This window comes from Balaenoptera ricei, chromosome 11 (assembly GCF_028023285.1).
Source record: "Balaenoptera ricei isolate mBalRic1 chromosome 11, mBalRic1.hap2, whole genome shotgun sequence".
Classification (NCBI taxonomy): domain Eukaryota; kingdom Metazoa; phylum Chordata; class Mammalia; order Artiodactyla; family Balaenopteridae; genus Balaenoptera; species Balaenoptera ricei.
Window position 1 is genome coordinate 94,647,807 of NC_082649.1, and position 15,355 is coordinate 94,663,161.

At 37.8% G+C, this 15,355-nt stretch overlaps 1 protein-coding gene and 1 long non-coding RNA gene across 5 annotated transcripts in view; one reads left to right on the plus strand and one right to left on the minus strand.

Moving 5' to 3' along the window:
- Positions 1-14,193, plus strand: part of LRRN1 (leucine rich repeat neuronal 1) — a 36,244-nt gene extending 22,051 nt beyond the window's left edge. For 3 of the 4 annotated variants that reach the window (XM_059940203.1, XM_059940204.1, XM_059940206.1), the window contains exon 2: positions 11,020-14,193. In XM_059940203.1, the coding sequence (XP_059796186.1) occupies positions 11,299-13,449 (2,151 nt within the window). In that variant the 5' untranslated portion in view covers positions 11,020-11,298 and the 3' untranslated portion in view covers positions 13,450-14,193. Of the gene's footprint in view, positions 1-9,129; positions 9,175-11,019 lie in introns of those variants that run through there. The other variant, XM_059940205.1, reaches the window with a different exon arrangement.
- LOC132375162 (uncharacterized) overlaps positions 1-15,355 on the minus strand; it is a 497,604-nt gene that overhangs the window by 138,714 nt on the left and 343,535 nt on the right. The gene's annotated exons all lie outside the window — the stretch shown is intronic.

Below are 15,355 nucleotides of genomic sequence, written 5' to 3' on the forward strand. Positions count from 1 at the left end.
ATTAGATGTAAAAATGGGAAGTGTCTACAAGGCTAGAAAATACCTCATTATTTGGAAAAGATGCTTACTATCTTTCTTGGGCTAACAATTTAAATCCCTCTGCTTATTGTTTACATCTTTGCAGCCAGAGTAATTAAGATAAATACGTAAATGTGTTGGTAAATGCCCATCCCTTGCTTTATTTTTGGTTTTGGTAAATGCCCATCCCTTGCTTTATTTTTTGTTTCTTTGTTTGGCGAAGGATTTAACTCATTTGGAAATGGAAATGCTTGGGTTGTCATTCAACCTCTCTAAAGGTAGAGAGGTATATGCACTTTTTTTAGCATAATGCTTGCAAAGGAGAATTCCTTCAAGGGGTTTACCATTAAACTGCAAAATTGAAACCCTAAGTAACCAGCATGTAAAGATTTAATTAGCATTGTCTCATTAAAATAAATGTGTGACATATTCTTAATTCCAAAAATGACATTGCCTTTGATCCAGGCTTTTTAAGAGAACCTGTGTTTAGCAATTTTTTAAAAAAAGAAATGGTCTAAAGAGGCAGACAGAGCTAGGTCCATATCCTTGAACTACGTACGTCACCTTGGACAGATTAGTCTAACTCTCTGGGCCTTGGTTTCCTCACCTGTTGGAAGGGGATCATCATTTATCTGCCTCACATGGGTGTTTTGAAGATTAGTCTTTTTCCTTGTTGTGAAGGTTTTTCGCAGGCATAAGAAGTGCTGCTTACATGGGTGCTATTAAGAGTAGAAACTCAGAAAAAGAAGCGTCGAATACTTAAAATCCTGGAGCTGAAGGAGTCCTAAGACATCATCTAGACTTGCCCAACCTCACCATTTACAGGCAGGAAAGATGGCCAGCATGATCTGAGTCAGAGGAAAAACCAGAGCTAAGGACTCGGGTCACCTAATTCTTCATCTAATACTCCAATCTCTGCACCACTCTGATTTTCGAACTACCTCCAAACCAGATAAGATTCAGAGCTAGACAGTATTAGGGCATGAGCCTTATATCCTTGACTCAGTCTCATTTGAGATCTTGGACAAGCGACTTGACCTCTCTATGAAAAATAGGGACGATCACACTTTATACCATATACGTGTAAGTCACTCACTATAGTGGTTAGTACATAGTAAGTCTTCTATTAAAGTAAATCTATTAATAAAGTTAGCTAATTCATTATTATTATTATTCATGAAGCATCTCCTGTCTTGAATGCTCACTTTCCAACTCCTACTCATCCACTTTACGCTTCTTACATTTGAATATCTATGCCCTTATAGAGTTTGCAACACACAATCCATCAAATTAAAAGAAGTTCAATTTATGCATTTTACAAATTAAAGTTATAGAACAAATCAACCATTATAGTCAATTCACTGCCATGTTTTAAAAAATCAGTGAACATTGTTTAGATGACCTGACTTAATTTTTTGTAATAAGTTGGCCATCAGCATGATTGATTGAGCTGTCCACCCTATCTCTGATCTACCTAAGCAAAGGTCAAGACACAGGTTACTAAACAAGCCACAGCACTCTTCCTAAATTGAATGATGTTTTCCTATGTGTCTAATAAATGGTAACTGATTAATGGAGTACTAGAGGCCAACATTCTTCAGAGAGTTTTGGACCCTGCCCATTTAGACCCTGCCAGAATATGAATTTCAACTAATCCCAGACTAAGTGAAGCAGCGTAGGGTTCTGTAAAGGACCCTGTGTTTGGAGAGTAGGAATGGAATGCAGTCAAGCTTGGCCTCCAAATGTGTGATCTCACCTCTCTGAGGTGTCCTCTGTGAAATGAGAGGTTTTTTTAGATGTGCCAGGTGATCTCTAAGGCCTTATCCAACTTTCACAGTTTGTGTTCCTCATATTTCAAAGGGAGGCTAGCCTGCTTGCCTTTGATCAGTTGAAGCCAAATCAGAATCTGAAGTAGATGTTCTTCCCCAGGGCTCTTCCACAAGCACCTTCCTCATCATGCCAAGCCACCTACTTCGATTTGGATTCATGCCAGGTGGCTCTGGGCTTTTGGCTTTCGTTTTTCTTTCACCTTTTTATAATTTTCTTTTGTACTTCTTCAGTTCATACAGTCCTAGCCTGCCCTGTTTACCATCCCTGGCCAACCCTCCTACAATGGCTAGTGTGCTGTCCATGCCCAGTTCCTCTCAGGAACCTAATGAATTGTGGCTCCAGCTTATACCCTCAGCTTGGAGACCAGCTGCGCCTTTGAGCTTTTCCCAGAGGTGTTGGCTGATGCTGCACCTGCGGTGCGATGGATTTGCCCGGCCCAAAAGAGGAAGGAAAATGAGGGGGAATCAAAAGATCACTTGTGTCCATCCTCTGCTTTACACACTAGTGCATTTGTACTGCCTAAGTGTGCCAGAGAATTTTTGAGTCTTTGTTAATTAAGAATAACAAATACAAGAAGAAAATAAAATTAAGGAAAGGACAACCAAATTTTTCTCTGGGAACCAGAAAAACCAACACAGAATTTTAAAGTGGTCAGAGCAGGAAATGCTGAATCAGGGATCAAGACACTTGTGTTTTATTTTGTTCCTCTGCCAATTAACTGTGTCATCCTGGATCACCTAGGGAGGGTATCTCTAAGGTTCTGCCTGCCTTTAAAAGTAGGTCTTCCAAAAGAAAAGGAGTGTTAAGATGAATTTTTGTTAATGTAATGGTTTTTTAAAAAGCACTAAACAGGTTTTCTTCAGAGCAAAGAGTCACACCATAATATACTGTTTCTAATTATAGGTTTTCATATATGGAGTATTTGCCAATAATATTTGAAAATTGATATCTAATTATCAGATCCTCCCATTACCTCCGCATTATTGGTGATAATGGTTATTTATGGTGATATTTAAATAATTCAGAGGTGTCAGACTGGCCACACGCCATAAAAGGCCTCAGAAAGCAGATTTTTTTAGCTTGTACAGTTATAAACATCCATGGATGCCTCTTGGAGTGCACACTCTCCAGCTTTTTACATGATCACTACTTCCTTCTGTGTTCAACTCAACTGACTTGACCTACCTGGCCCCTGAAGGCACTGCAGTTTGAGATCGTTGGCATAATCAAACATGCCTCTACAACAATTTAAGAATCATAAAAGGGAAACAAATGAGGGAAAGAAGAGAGGGAGGTAAGAGGAAGAAGAGAAGGCAGGAGGAAGGATTACCTCTCTGATAATGGTTGGAAGTATAGTTTTCATGACATGGGAGAATGGGCTAAGATGACTTCCCGAGGTTCATGTTGGTCTAGGAAGCTGTGACTGTCTCTCCTCTCAACCCACTTACTGTAAGACAAATAAAATAGGACACAAAGTTACTGGACTTGCTCAAGGTCACCTAGAAAGTTTGTGGTGAAGCCAAAACTAAGAATCCTTTCCCTGGCGTCCTCATCCTGTTGCTCGGCCCACTCACACACTGCTGCACTGTTGGCTGATGAATAATGTGGGCTCTCAGGAACAGTTCCTTATGCAAAAGAGCCTCAGCAAGCTCCATTATGTCCTTGCGAGGGATGCACTTCACTGTTTTCTTCATGCATTATGGAGACGACTATAGCTCCTCCTCCCATACGCACCCTCCATCTGCGATCACTAACACACACTACGGGGTGCTTCACTTTGGATAATGTGTGAACAAGGAACTTAATTTTGGAAAATGGAGAAAGAAATCTAAAAGTCAGAAAGGGTCAGGGGCCAAACGAAAGTCCAAGAAACTAGTGTCTTTAAAAAAAGTCCATGCAGATTCAGCATTCAGAATGCATTTGCAAGACCTTCTTTCCTGCTCAAGGGAAATAAAATATACCCTCCATAAAGAAATCTCTGTAATCTCTCTCTCTCTCTCTGGCTCTACCTACACTAGTCATCTACATTGTTAGAAGGTCTCCGGCCAGGCCCTTTTCAGGACTTGCAGTTGCTAATACCACAAAGGGCACCCTCTACTGATTTCCACTACCTTTTCATCCTCAGTGCCCATAAAGAGACTCAGATTCAATATGAGACATCAAACCTGTAAATAATAATAGCTAACATCTGTTGAGTACTTGCTATGTGCCAGGCCCTCAACCAAAAGCTCTGTGTTTAACATCTCATTCTACTTCTCTTAACCACCATTGGCAAAGAAGGTTTTATGATGTCCATTTTCTAAAAAAAAGGGAAATAGACTTAGAAATCTTTAATAACTTGCCCAAGATCACAGAGCTGAATTTGAAACCAGGTATGTCTCTCCAGAAGCCACACTCTTAACTCTATGCTAAATTCCTGTTTCAGAAAGCTTAACAACCTTGTGAGTCTAACAATCAGCCACTTGTACCTGCAGTAGAAGTCAAGGTGGCCTTCAGACCCGGGGGGATTCCCTCTGGGAGGTCAATCCATCGAGTGAAGTCTGGCTGTACCTTAGCCCCCCACGCAAGCCCCCACCCACACCAGGAGAGTGGATACAGGGATAATTTGTATTGAGACAATCATTGTTTATAACCAGAGGAAAGCTTACTTGAACAAAAATCCCATTTCTCCATTATTCAAGCCATTCCCAAAAGAAGACATGCAAATCTGAATGTGGCATTAGCCCTGGATCTTTGGGGGACCAACAGAGCTAAAAGACTGATTTTTCTGAACATTATGTACATGGTGTGAATTTGGCCACCAAAGAAACTTGGCATAAAAGCACATGTCCTCTGAAGGCATTTTCTTCATATTTTAGGAGATCAAAATTTTAGTTCCTCATTGCTGTGACTAATAATGTCTCTGAGATGATGTTAATTTCCATGTGGGGAGTTTGTGTTTCATAATTTGCTTGCCTGCATCAGGTTTTAATTTAGCCCCCGTGTAATATTTGGTCTCTGGATTTCTAACACTATTAATTCCAATAATACTGATTGAAAATATAATGGAAATGGTAAATAATAGTTTAGAAATAATTAGAAAAAATAACTCTTTTCTAAGTACCTGTTATGCCCGAGAGTCGTAAAGAGATTTGCTTATTCATTACCTCCCAAAAGCCCTGCAGGGTGAGAATGAAATTTAACGGCAAACTTGATGAGGTTCCAGAGATTCAAACAAGGATTTGAGGTCTCAGTCTGCACTGGACTCTTCCCCAGATTCTGGGCTGACTACTTTCACATAGAGTATTTTATTTAGTGTTCATAGTATTCATATATGAAGTATGTATAATAAGCCTTAATTTAAGCCATAGAAACTGAGACACAAAGAATGTATGTAGTTCATACAAGGTAACACTTCTATTGAGTAAGTGAAGAAGTTGGACTCTGAGTCCAGATCGCTTGATTCCCCCAGGACAGAGTTCTTTCTATAAGTTGAGCGCTATTTGGATTTAGTATACCTAGAATTCACATAATCGTCATGTTACTGTGATTGCTTATTTCTTTCGCTCAACTCCCTAAGAACTTAATGAATGAGGATCCTAGCCCAAATTCCTATCAACTATTGTGATTTTGTTAAACTAACATCCCATCTGACATGATTCCATGGGAGAAATGGGGGTCAGTGCCAACTTCACGGATGGTGATGACCATGCAGTCCATTTCCTTTGGAATTTTATATTCCGAGCAGAGTGTTCCAAACATACATTGTTAGAAAAAGAAGCATCAAATTTAATTATATAGTTGTTTGTGGGCCTCTTTGAAAGGCATCCCTTGCCAATTCTGGGCCTTTAAAGCCATGGTTTGTTATTTAAGGGATTGTTCCTTTAAACTGCCATACTTGTTTGTGGAAGACATTTTCTTCTCACATTTGACCAACTTAGTTCAGTCTGCCCTAGAACAAAGCAATTTTACTTTTAAAAAGATCTATGCCAGCCATTTTTTATTTGTTGCAGAATTTAAGATCTTAATTTGTATGTGGGTGATAAAAGTTGGCTCGTATTATAATATACTTCATTATAATGAAAAGCCCTAACATTAAATCTACCATCTTCCATTTTCTTTTTTTTAATATAAATTTATTTATTTATTTATTTATTTTTGGCTGTGTTGGGTCTTCGTCTCTGTGCGAGGGCTTCCTCCAGTTGCGGCGAGCGGGGGCCACTCTTCATCGCGGCGCGCGGGCCTCTCACCATCGCGGCCTCTCTTGTTGTGGAGCACAGGCTCCAGACGCGCAGGCTCAGTAGTTGTGGCTCACGGGCCTAGTTGCTCCGCGGCATGTGGGATCCTCCCAGACCAGGGCTCGAACCTGTGTCCCCTGCATTGGCAGGCAGACTCTCAACCACTGCGCCACCAGGGAAGCCCCCATCTTCCATTTTTAAGTGTATAGTTAAGTAGTGTTAAAATATATTCACATTGCTGTACAACAGATCTCTCAAACTTTTTCATCTTGCAGAACTGATACTCTACCCATTAAAATCTAATCCTCTCTTTTCCCTCCCTACAATCCTTAGCAACCACCTCTCTGCTTTCTCTTTCTATGATTTTGACTATTTTAAATAATTCATATGAGTGGAATCAATACAGTATTTTGTCTTTTTGTGACCAGCTTATTTCATCTAGTGTAATGTCCTCAGGGTTCACCCATATTGTAGATATGACAGGATTTCCTTCTTTTTTAAAGCTGCATAATATCCCACTTTATATATATGCCATGTTTTCTTTTTCCATTCACCCATCAGTGGACATCTGGGTTGCTTCCACCTCTTGCCATTGTGAATGATACTGCAATTTACATTGGTGTGCACATATTTCTTTGAGATTCTGCTTTGAATTCTTTTGAATACATACCCAGAAGTGGGACTGCTGGATCATATGGTAATTCTATTTCTAATTTTTTGAGGAACCCTCCATACTGTTTTCCATAATGGCTGCACCATTTTACATTCCAACCAGTAGTACACAAGAGTTCTAATTTCTTCACATCCTCACCAAAATTTGTTATTTTCTGTTCTTTTGACAGTAGCTATCCTCTTGGGGCCCAACTTCATTCTTTTGCACGTGGATATCCAACACCATTTGTTGAACAGACTATCCTTTCCTCATTGTGTAGTCTTGGCACGCTTGTCAAAGATCATCTAATCATATACGGAACAGTTTATTTCTGGGCTCTCTGTTCCATTGGTCTATATGTCTATCTTTGGTTATTATTACTTGTAGTATGTTTTTTGGGGTTTTTTAAAAGATTTTTTTGATGTGGACCATTTTTAAAGTCTTTATTGAATTTGTTATAATACTGCTTCTGTTCCATGTTTTGGTTTTTTGGCCATGAGGCATGTGGGATCTTAGCTCCCCGACCAGGCATCAAACCCATACCCCCTGCATTGGAAGGCGAAGTCTCAACCACTGGACCACCAGGGAAGTCCCACTTGTAGTATGTTTTGAAATCAGGAAGTGTGAGGCCTCCATCTGTGTTCTTTGTTTTCAAGACTGTTTTGGTTATTCAGGGTTCCTTGAGATTCTACATGCATTTTAAGATTTTTTTCTATTTCTGCAAATATTGCCATTGAGATTTTGATAGGGATTGAATTGAATCTGTAGATTATTTGGGGTAGATAGACATTTTAACAATATTAAGTCTTCTAATCCATGAACATGGAATGTCTTTCCATTTATTTGTATCTTCTTTTATTTCTTTTAGCAATGTTTTGTAGCTTTCAGTGTACAGGTCTTTCACCTCCTTGGTTGAGTTTATTCCTAAGTGTTTTATTCTTCTTGATGCTATTGTAGGTGGGATTCTTTCCTTAATTTCATTTTTAGATGGTTCATTGTTAATGTACTGAAACACAATTGATTTTGTGTTCTGAAACTTTCCTTAAATTGTTCATTAGTTTTAATGAACAATTAGTTCATTAGTTTAATGATTAGCATTAGTTTAATTAGTTTGGAGTTTTTTTGCATGGCATCTTTAGGGCTTTCTACATACAAGATCATATCATCTGCAAACAGGGACAGTTTTACATCTTCCCTTCCAATTTGGATGCCTTTTATTTCTTTCCCTTATCTAACTGCTCTGGCTAGGAGTTCTAACATTAAGTTAAATAGGAGAGGCTAGAGTAGCAATCCTTGCATTGTTCCCGATTTTAGAGGAAAAACTTACACTCTTTCACTACTGAGTCTGATTTTGACTGTGGGCTTTTCATATAGGGCTTTTATTATGTTGAGGCAGTTTTCTTTTATTCTTAGTTTGTTGAGTGCTTTTATCATGAAAGGGTGCTGAATTTTGTCAAATGCTTTTTCTGCATCAACTGAGATGATTTTGTGGGTTTTGTCATTCGTTCTGTTAATATGGTGTCTTACAATGGTTGATTTTCATATATTGAATCATCTTTACATTTGAGGTATGAATCCAACTTAGTCATGGTGTATAATCATTTTAAAGTGTCATTGAATTCAGTTTGCTAGTATTTTGTTCAGGAATTTTGCATCAATATTCATCAGATATTGGTCTGTAGTTTTCTTCTCTTGTTGTGATAATGGATTTACTTTTAAACACTGTTAGTGAATAGCTCCTGAGATATAACCTAAGTTTTAAACGTATAAAATGGTATAGGGGCTCTGAAGCTTTGTTCTATATATAATTTCACGTTCAAAAGTAAGTCTGGGAAAAAATGCTAAAGAGAATTTACAATGTTATACAAATAGAAACATCTTAAACACCTCCTTTTGTGTTAAGGAAGTTTCATTCTCTACTCCCAAAGGAGCCAAATGCAGGTTTGAGAAAGGAAAATGTCTTCCCTCTGTGTTTGACATGACAGCTGACATTCTGAGCTTGTGTGGTTTGTGTGTTTAAAGAGGTGTGTATGTGTGTCAAAGAGAATTTTGAATATTTCAATATAATAACCTCAAGTCATATAACTTAAACTAAAATGGAGGCATTACTCATGACAGTATTCAAAGTATAGCCCCATAAAATATATTTTTTAATGGTAACAGATTGCTTTGGGAGTCTCACATGACTTATTAATACATATTTTACTTCCTGCTGTTTTCTTCAATTCAGTCAAAACAGAAGAATCAGTTGAAATTCCGTCTCAGTTATGAAAGGTAGATTTTATTCTCCTGGTTTTCTATTTTGAATTACAATTAAGGAATAACCTGTGGCAGAAATGTTCTTAACTGAACATTTATTGTGACTACTGTCCCTGTTTTAGGATTACTCTAAATGGAAACAAAAGAGTGGAATAAACTTGTGGAGTTAATAATATTTGGAAAATGCTATTCTCTGAGGTATGTTTTTATTTTATGGAATTTCTTGATAAAAGTCAAAATCAGATAGTGTTAAATATTGAAAAGTTTTGCATGTCCATGATATATGGTAAACTATCCAGATCAGGGGGTAGGAGAATGTCAGCGTGTTTCTCCCCACAGAGAAGAGCAAGGATCCAGCATTACGCAACACATACGCTTCCTTCTCCCACTTCTGATTTGCCACATCTGGACTGGATGGTTTTTTAAAACTCCATCTTGTTAGCTGGTAACTTGGTTTGTGTATTTTGTAAAACAAACCAAAAAATGTAGAATTTTTCATTCTTTCTACTAAAATATAACAAATACAGAACTTTAGGACTGGCTGTTTGTAGTATTATACTTCTTGGTCCATCACAGGATAACTGTGTTTTGCAAAGTATGAAGGTAGTAATAGTAGCAAATATGAATTGAGAGCTTGCAGTGTGTTGAACACTAGGGCTTCAAATATATTATATGCTCTATTTTATTGAATCCTTACAGTAATCTTATGAAGATAAAGAAAACACTAGTCACTTAAGTTCCTTCTACTCAAAGCTGAAGTGCATTATAACAAGACAAGTGAAAGGAAATACATATCTCTACTTTCCATATCTTAGCAAGTGACTAGAGTAGTCTTGGGAAAGCAAGACAGACACTGAATCCATAATGGCTTTTTACACCTGACTGGAATCCAGAAAACTAGCAGCATTAGCTACTATATGATGTTTACAAGCAGGTGAGCAGTACATATTTGACCTCAGAAGACCTTATCAAAGTCAACAGATGACAGCTAAATAAAATCAAATATCTCCAGCTTTCCTTCTTTTACTTATCCTCCAATAACCACTACATAGCTAAAATTAAATAGATGAGAGATATAAGAAGATGATAATAAATACAATTAACCTTTATAAGAATTTAATATCTGCCAGGCACTACACTAAGAGCTTTACATAGATTCCTTTAATTCTCTCAGTAATCCTATAAGAGAGATACTTTTATGACCAACCCTATTTTATGGTTGAAGGAGCTGAGGCTTTAAAAGGTTAAATAACATATTCATGGTGTATAGCCATGACTATTAAGTGGCCATGACATTCCCATGAGATTGATGAAATCATGCATGTGAGATTATATATATATACATGTATAAGTGTATTTGTATTTTTAATGAAGACCAGTAGTGTGGTGGAATAGAGTCCTTTTACAATTTCATTCAGTCAAGATCAGATATGGCTATGAGAATACAAGAAAAACTGATATTTTTCTTTTCTAGTTCTGTTAGATTAATTTTTTGCATAAGAATAATTAAGCTAGATCAGGTTTGGCTGAATATTTCTACAGAATGTACCATTTGGAAAAGAAAGAATTCCTAAAAACAAATGAAGTATTAATTAAAATATAAATAACTAAAAATGAACTTTGAATCTTTAATAAACCATGTTTTGCTTTCATGAGGAATTACCTTTTGATTTTTTTGGAGCCATGAATATATGTAGTTTCTACGTCACCTTTGTTTTTAAAGAAATGATATCTGTGGGCTTTTCTAAGTGTTTCTATTATGTGTGTGTGTGTGAATGGGTGTGTATGTGCAATGTGTGTTTAATGTTTTTACCCAGTAATACAAGCGGTCCCAATTTAATTGTAAATGTGAAGGAACACTAAAACTAGTTTACTAAGTGTAATAATATATTAAAAGTATTCTACAGTTTAAAAGCTTTAGTTACTTTGAACATTGTTACTAGATTTATAAGTGATTATGCCTTTTTGTAGACAAAAGAAAAGCTATAATGTATTAGAAAGTATATGGAATAAACATAATATTTGTCCTAATCTAATTTTCAGGCACATCTCCAGACTTTGATTTGGCTGAAATAACTTATGCCACAGAGCTGTGCGCATGCCTGGAATTGAGAGACACAGGTAAAAGACTCCAAACTGTTTCCTGCCTTTCAAAAACTCCAGGAAACCATCCCTTCAGACTCTGGCATTCTACACATCTCAACAGAGACTTTGCTTGAATGTTTACATTTTCTTCTTGCTGTCCTTCATACCACTATACAGTGTTCACCTTTTGTTAAAACTTAACAATTATCAGGAGTTGAGCTTGCTCAGCAAGCCAGCATGGCTAGGATGAGCTTTGCTTTAGCAGCTTGCCGAATAGTGCTGAGCTTGCTAATGACTTCATTAACTGGGTCTTCCCTACAAAATAGTGAGTGTCCACAACTTTGTGTATGTGAAATTAGGCCCTGGTTTACCCCGCAGTCAACATACAGAGAAGCCACCACCGTCGATTGCAATGATCTCCGCTTAACAAGGATTCCCAGCAACCTTTCTAGTGATACTCAAGTGCTTCTCCTACAGAGCAATAACATCGCAAAGACCGTGGATGAGCTTCAGCAGCTTTTCAACCTGACTGAGCTAGATTTCTCCCAAAACAACTTTACAAATATTAAGGAGGTAGGACTGGCAAACCTGACCCAGCTCACTACTCTGCATTTGGAGGAAAATCAGATTACGGAAATGAATGATTATTGTCTGCAAGATCTCAGCAACCTTCAAGAACTCTACATCAACCATAACCAGATTAGCACTATTTCTGCTAATGCTTTTTCAGGCTTAAAAAATCTTTTAAGGCTCCACCTAAACTCCAACAGATTGAAAGTGATTGATAGCCGCTGGTTTGATTCAACACCCAACCTGGAAATTCTCATGATTGGGGAAAACCCCGTGATTGGAATTCTGGATATGAACTTCAAACCCCTCTCAAATTTGAGAAGCTTAGTTTTGGCAGGAATGTATCTCACTGATATTCCTGGAAATGCCTTGGTGGGCTTGGATAGCCTAGAGAGCCTGTCCTTTTATGATAACAAACTGGTCAAAGTCCCTCAACTTGCCCTGCAAAAAGTTCCAAATTTGAAATTCTTAGACCTCAACAAAAACCCCATCCACAAAATCCAGGAAGGGGACTTCAAAAATATGCTCCGGTTAAAAGAACTGGGAATCAACAATATGGGGGAACTTGTCTCTGTGGACCGCTATGCCCTGGATAACTTGCCTGAACTCACAAAGTTAGAAGCCACCAATAACCCCAAATTATCTTACATCCACCGCTTGGCTTTTCGAAGTGTCCCTGCCCTAGAAAGCTTGATGTTGAACAACAATGCCTTGAATGCTGTTTACCAGAAGACAGTAGAATCCCTTCCTAATCTGCGTGAGATCAGTATCCACAGCAATCCCCTGAGGTGTGACTGTGTTATCCACTGGATTAATTCCAACAAGACAAACATCCGCTTCATGGAGCCCTTATCCATGTTCTGTGCCATGCCGCCTGAATATAGAGGGCAGCAGGTGAAGGAAGTTTTAATTCAGGATTCAGGTGAACAGTGCCTCCCAATGATATCTCATGACACATTCCCAAATCATTTAAACATGGATACTGGCACAACAGTTTTCCTAGACTGTCGGGCCATGGCCGAGCCAGAACCTGAAATTTACTGGGTCACTCCCCTTGGAAATAAGATAACTGTGGAAACGCTTTCAGATAAATACAAACTAAGTAGTGAAGGTACATTGGAAATATCTAACATACAAACTGAAGACTCAGGAAGATACACCTGTGTTGCCCAGAATGTTGAAGGGGCAGACACTCGAGTGGTGACAGTTAAGGTTAATGGAACCCTTCTGGATGGTACCCAGGTGCTGAAAATATATGTCAAGCAGACAGAATCTCATTCCATTTTAGTGTCCTGGAAAGTTAATTCCAATGTCATGACGTCAAACTTAAAATGGTCATCTGCCACCATGAAGATTGACAATCCCCACATAACATATACTGCCAGGGTCCCGGTAGATGTTCACGAATATAACCTAACACACCTGCAGCCTTCCACAGATTATGAAGTGTGTCTCACAGTGTCCAATATTCATCAGCAGACTCAAAAGTCATGTGTTAATGTCACAACCAAAAATGCTGCCTTCGCGCTGGACATTTCTGATCAAGAAACCAGTACAGCTCTTGCTGCAGTTATGGGGTCCATGTTTGCCGTCATTAGCCTTGCATCCATTGCTGTGTACATTGCCAAAAGATTTAAGAGGAAAGACTACCACCATTCATTAAAAAAGTATATGCAAAAAACCTCTTCAATCCCACTAAATGAGCTGTACCCACCACTCATTAACCTCTGGGAAGGTGACAGCGAGAAAGACAAAGATGGTACTGCAGACACCAAGCCAACCCAAGTTGACACATCCAGAAGCTATTACATGTGGTAACTCAGTGGATATTTTGCTTCTGGTAGTAAGGAGCACAAAGACGTTTTTGCTTTATTCTGCAAAAGTAACAAGTTGAAGACTTTTGTATTTTTGACTTTGCTAGTTTGTGGCAGGGCGGAGAGGATGGGTGGATATTTCAAATTTTTTTAGTATAGCGTATCGCAAGGGTTTGACACAGCTGGCAGCGTCTCTAGGCTTCCAGTTTGTGTTTGGTTTTTATTCTCATCATTATTATGATTATGATTATTATTTTGTTTTAGTTGTTGTGCTAAACTCAATAATGCTGTTCTAACTAAATGCTAAATAAAATGATTAATGACAGGTTGGGGTTCCCCTGTGCTTTTACCAGTAGCATGACCCCTTCTTCTGAAGCCATGAGCAGACAGTACCACGTCCTCCAAAAAGCTCACACACAGTTGTGAAGCAGCATTGAACTTTTTGTAGCAATTTGGTCTACAGACTTTTAACTGGAGAAGCTAAGGCTAGACTTGTTACCTTTGTTGAATGATGTTAGTTGACTGTACTGTAATGTTGTATCAACTGAATTGAATGTTTGCTTTTGAACAACGACTTTTTTTTTTTTTTGTAATAGTTAAAAGGCTTAGAACAAGCTAACAGGCAATAGAAATATGTATATCAGATTTTTTAATGTAACAAACTACATGTTAATTGTTACCTTATTCTTTTTATCTTTAGTAGAACACTTTTAAAAGACAATAATTTTGTGTTTAACTCACCAACATGTGGTGTATAATGAAGACAGAACTATATAATAAATTAGTTTTGTTCTGATTTTTTAGAACACTTGCAATAATGTATCATTTATAGTTCTTGCTAGTTGCAGTGGTGATATTTTTCACGTTCCCAAAAACCACCAAAATAAATTACCTATATAGCATGTTGCTTTTTAAAACTAGGCCCTAAAAAGTTTTGAATTCTTTTTCTAAGGGAAGAAATAAATATTTTAATGAAGATATTTTAATGAATAGGATTTCTATATTTTCAATATTACTGACCAGACCTAATGGAAGGAAAAGTTCATTTGAAGAAAAAAGGTATATTACTGTATCCCATGTATAGCTAAACGTGGTAAAAGAGATATATACATTGGATATGTCACATTCCTTTTCTGTAAGGGTCTTGTTAAAATTTGATTTTTTTTTAGTAGTATAATATTCCCCATCAAAGTCTAAAACATGCTGCTATGTAATATTCCAAAATTCATTACATGTTATCCCTCTTTTAACAGCTGTCATTATGCCTAGATCCATATTAGCCCACATATCAGTGGGAAAATATCTGCTGAGACAAGTAAATGATTAATAGAAAACACAACAACTTCTCTACAGTTGGCATTTTTCATCCAAATAATATACAGAAACAGTTTTGCAGAATTAAGTGTTTCACGGGTAATGTGTGTGAAATTTAGAACAGAAGGAGCTAGATTTAGGTAGGATCCCAGTTCCACAAAGTGGGGGAGGGGGAAGATTTAAAGGTATAGGTGGAGGAAAAAGGACCCACTTGAAAATGCAGGTTGATAAAGCAGAGAAATTTTTTTTAAAGGCTGCTCTAGCTGGCACCTGCTTCCACAGACATGCTATCACACCAGGAACGATGAAATTGTAAAAAGGGACTGAGAGCAAGCAGGTGCCAGCTGAGCAAAAGCAAGGAAAAGGGAGAAAGAAAGTGCAGGCAAGGAAGGATGAAGGATTTCTTTCTTTGTAAAATTCCTTGTTTCATGAATCACTTAGGAAAAAAATCATCACCTTCCTTCCCATTTCTAAGGTGGAGAAAAGAACTTCAAATGCTGAAGCAAGTAAGCTGCACAGAAAAACAATGAGTGTCTGAACCAGGAGCATCTTTTTCCACAGCCTACATCTGTTGTCAGAAAAACCTAGGCCCAGGG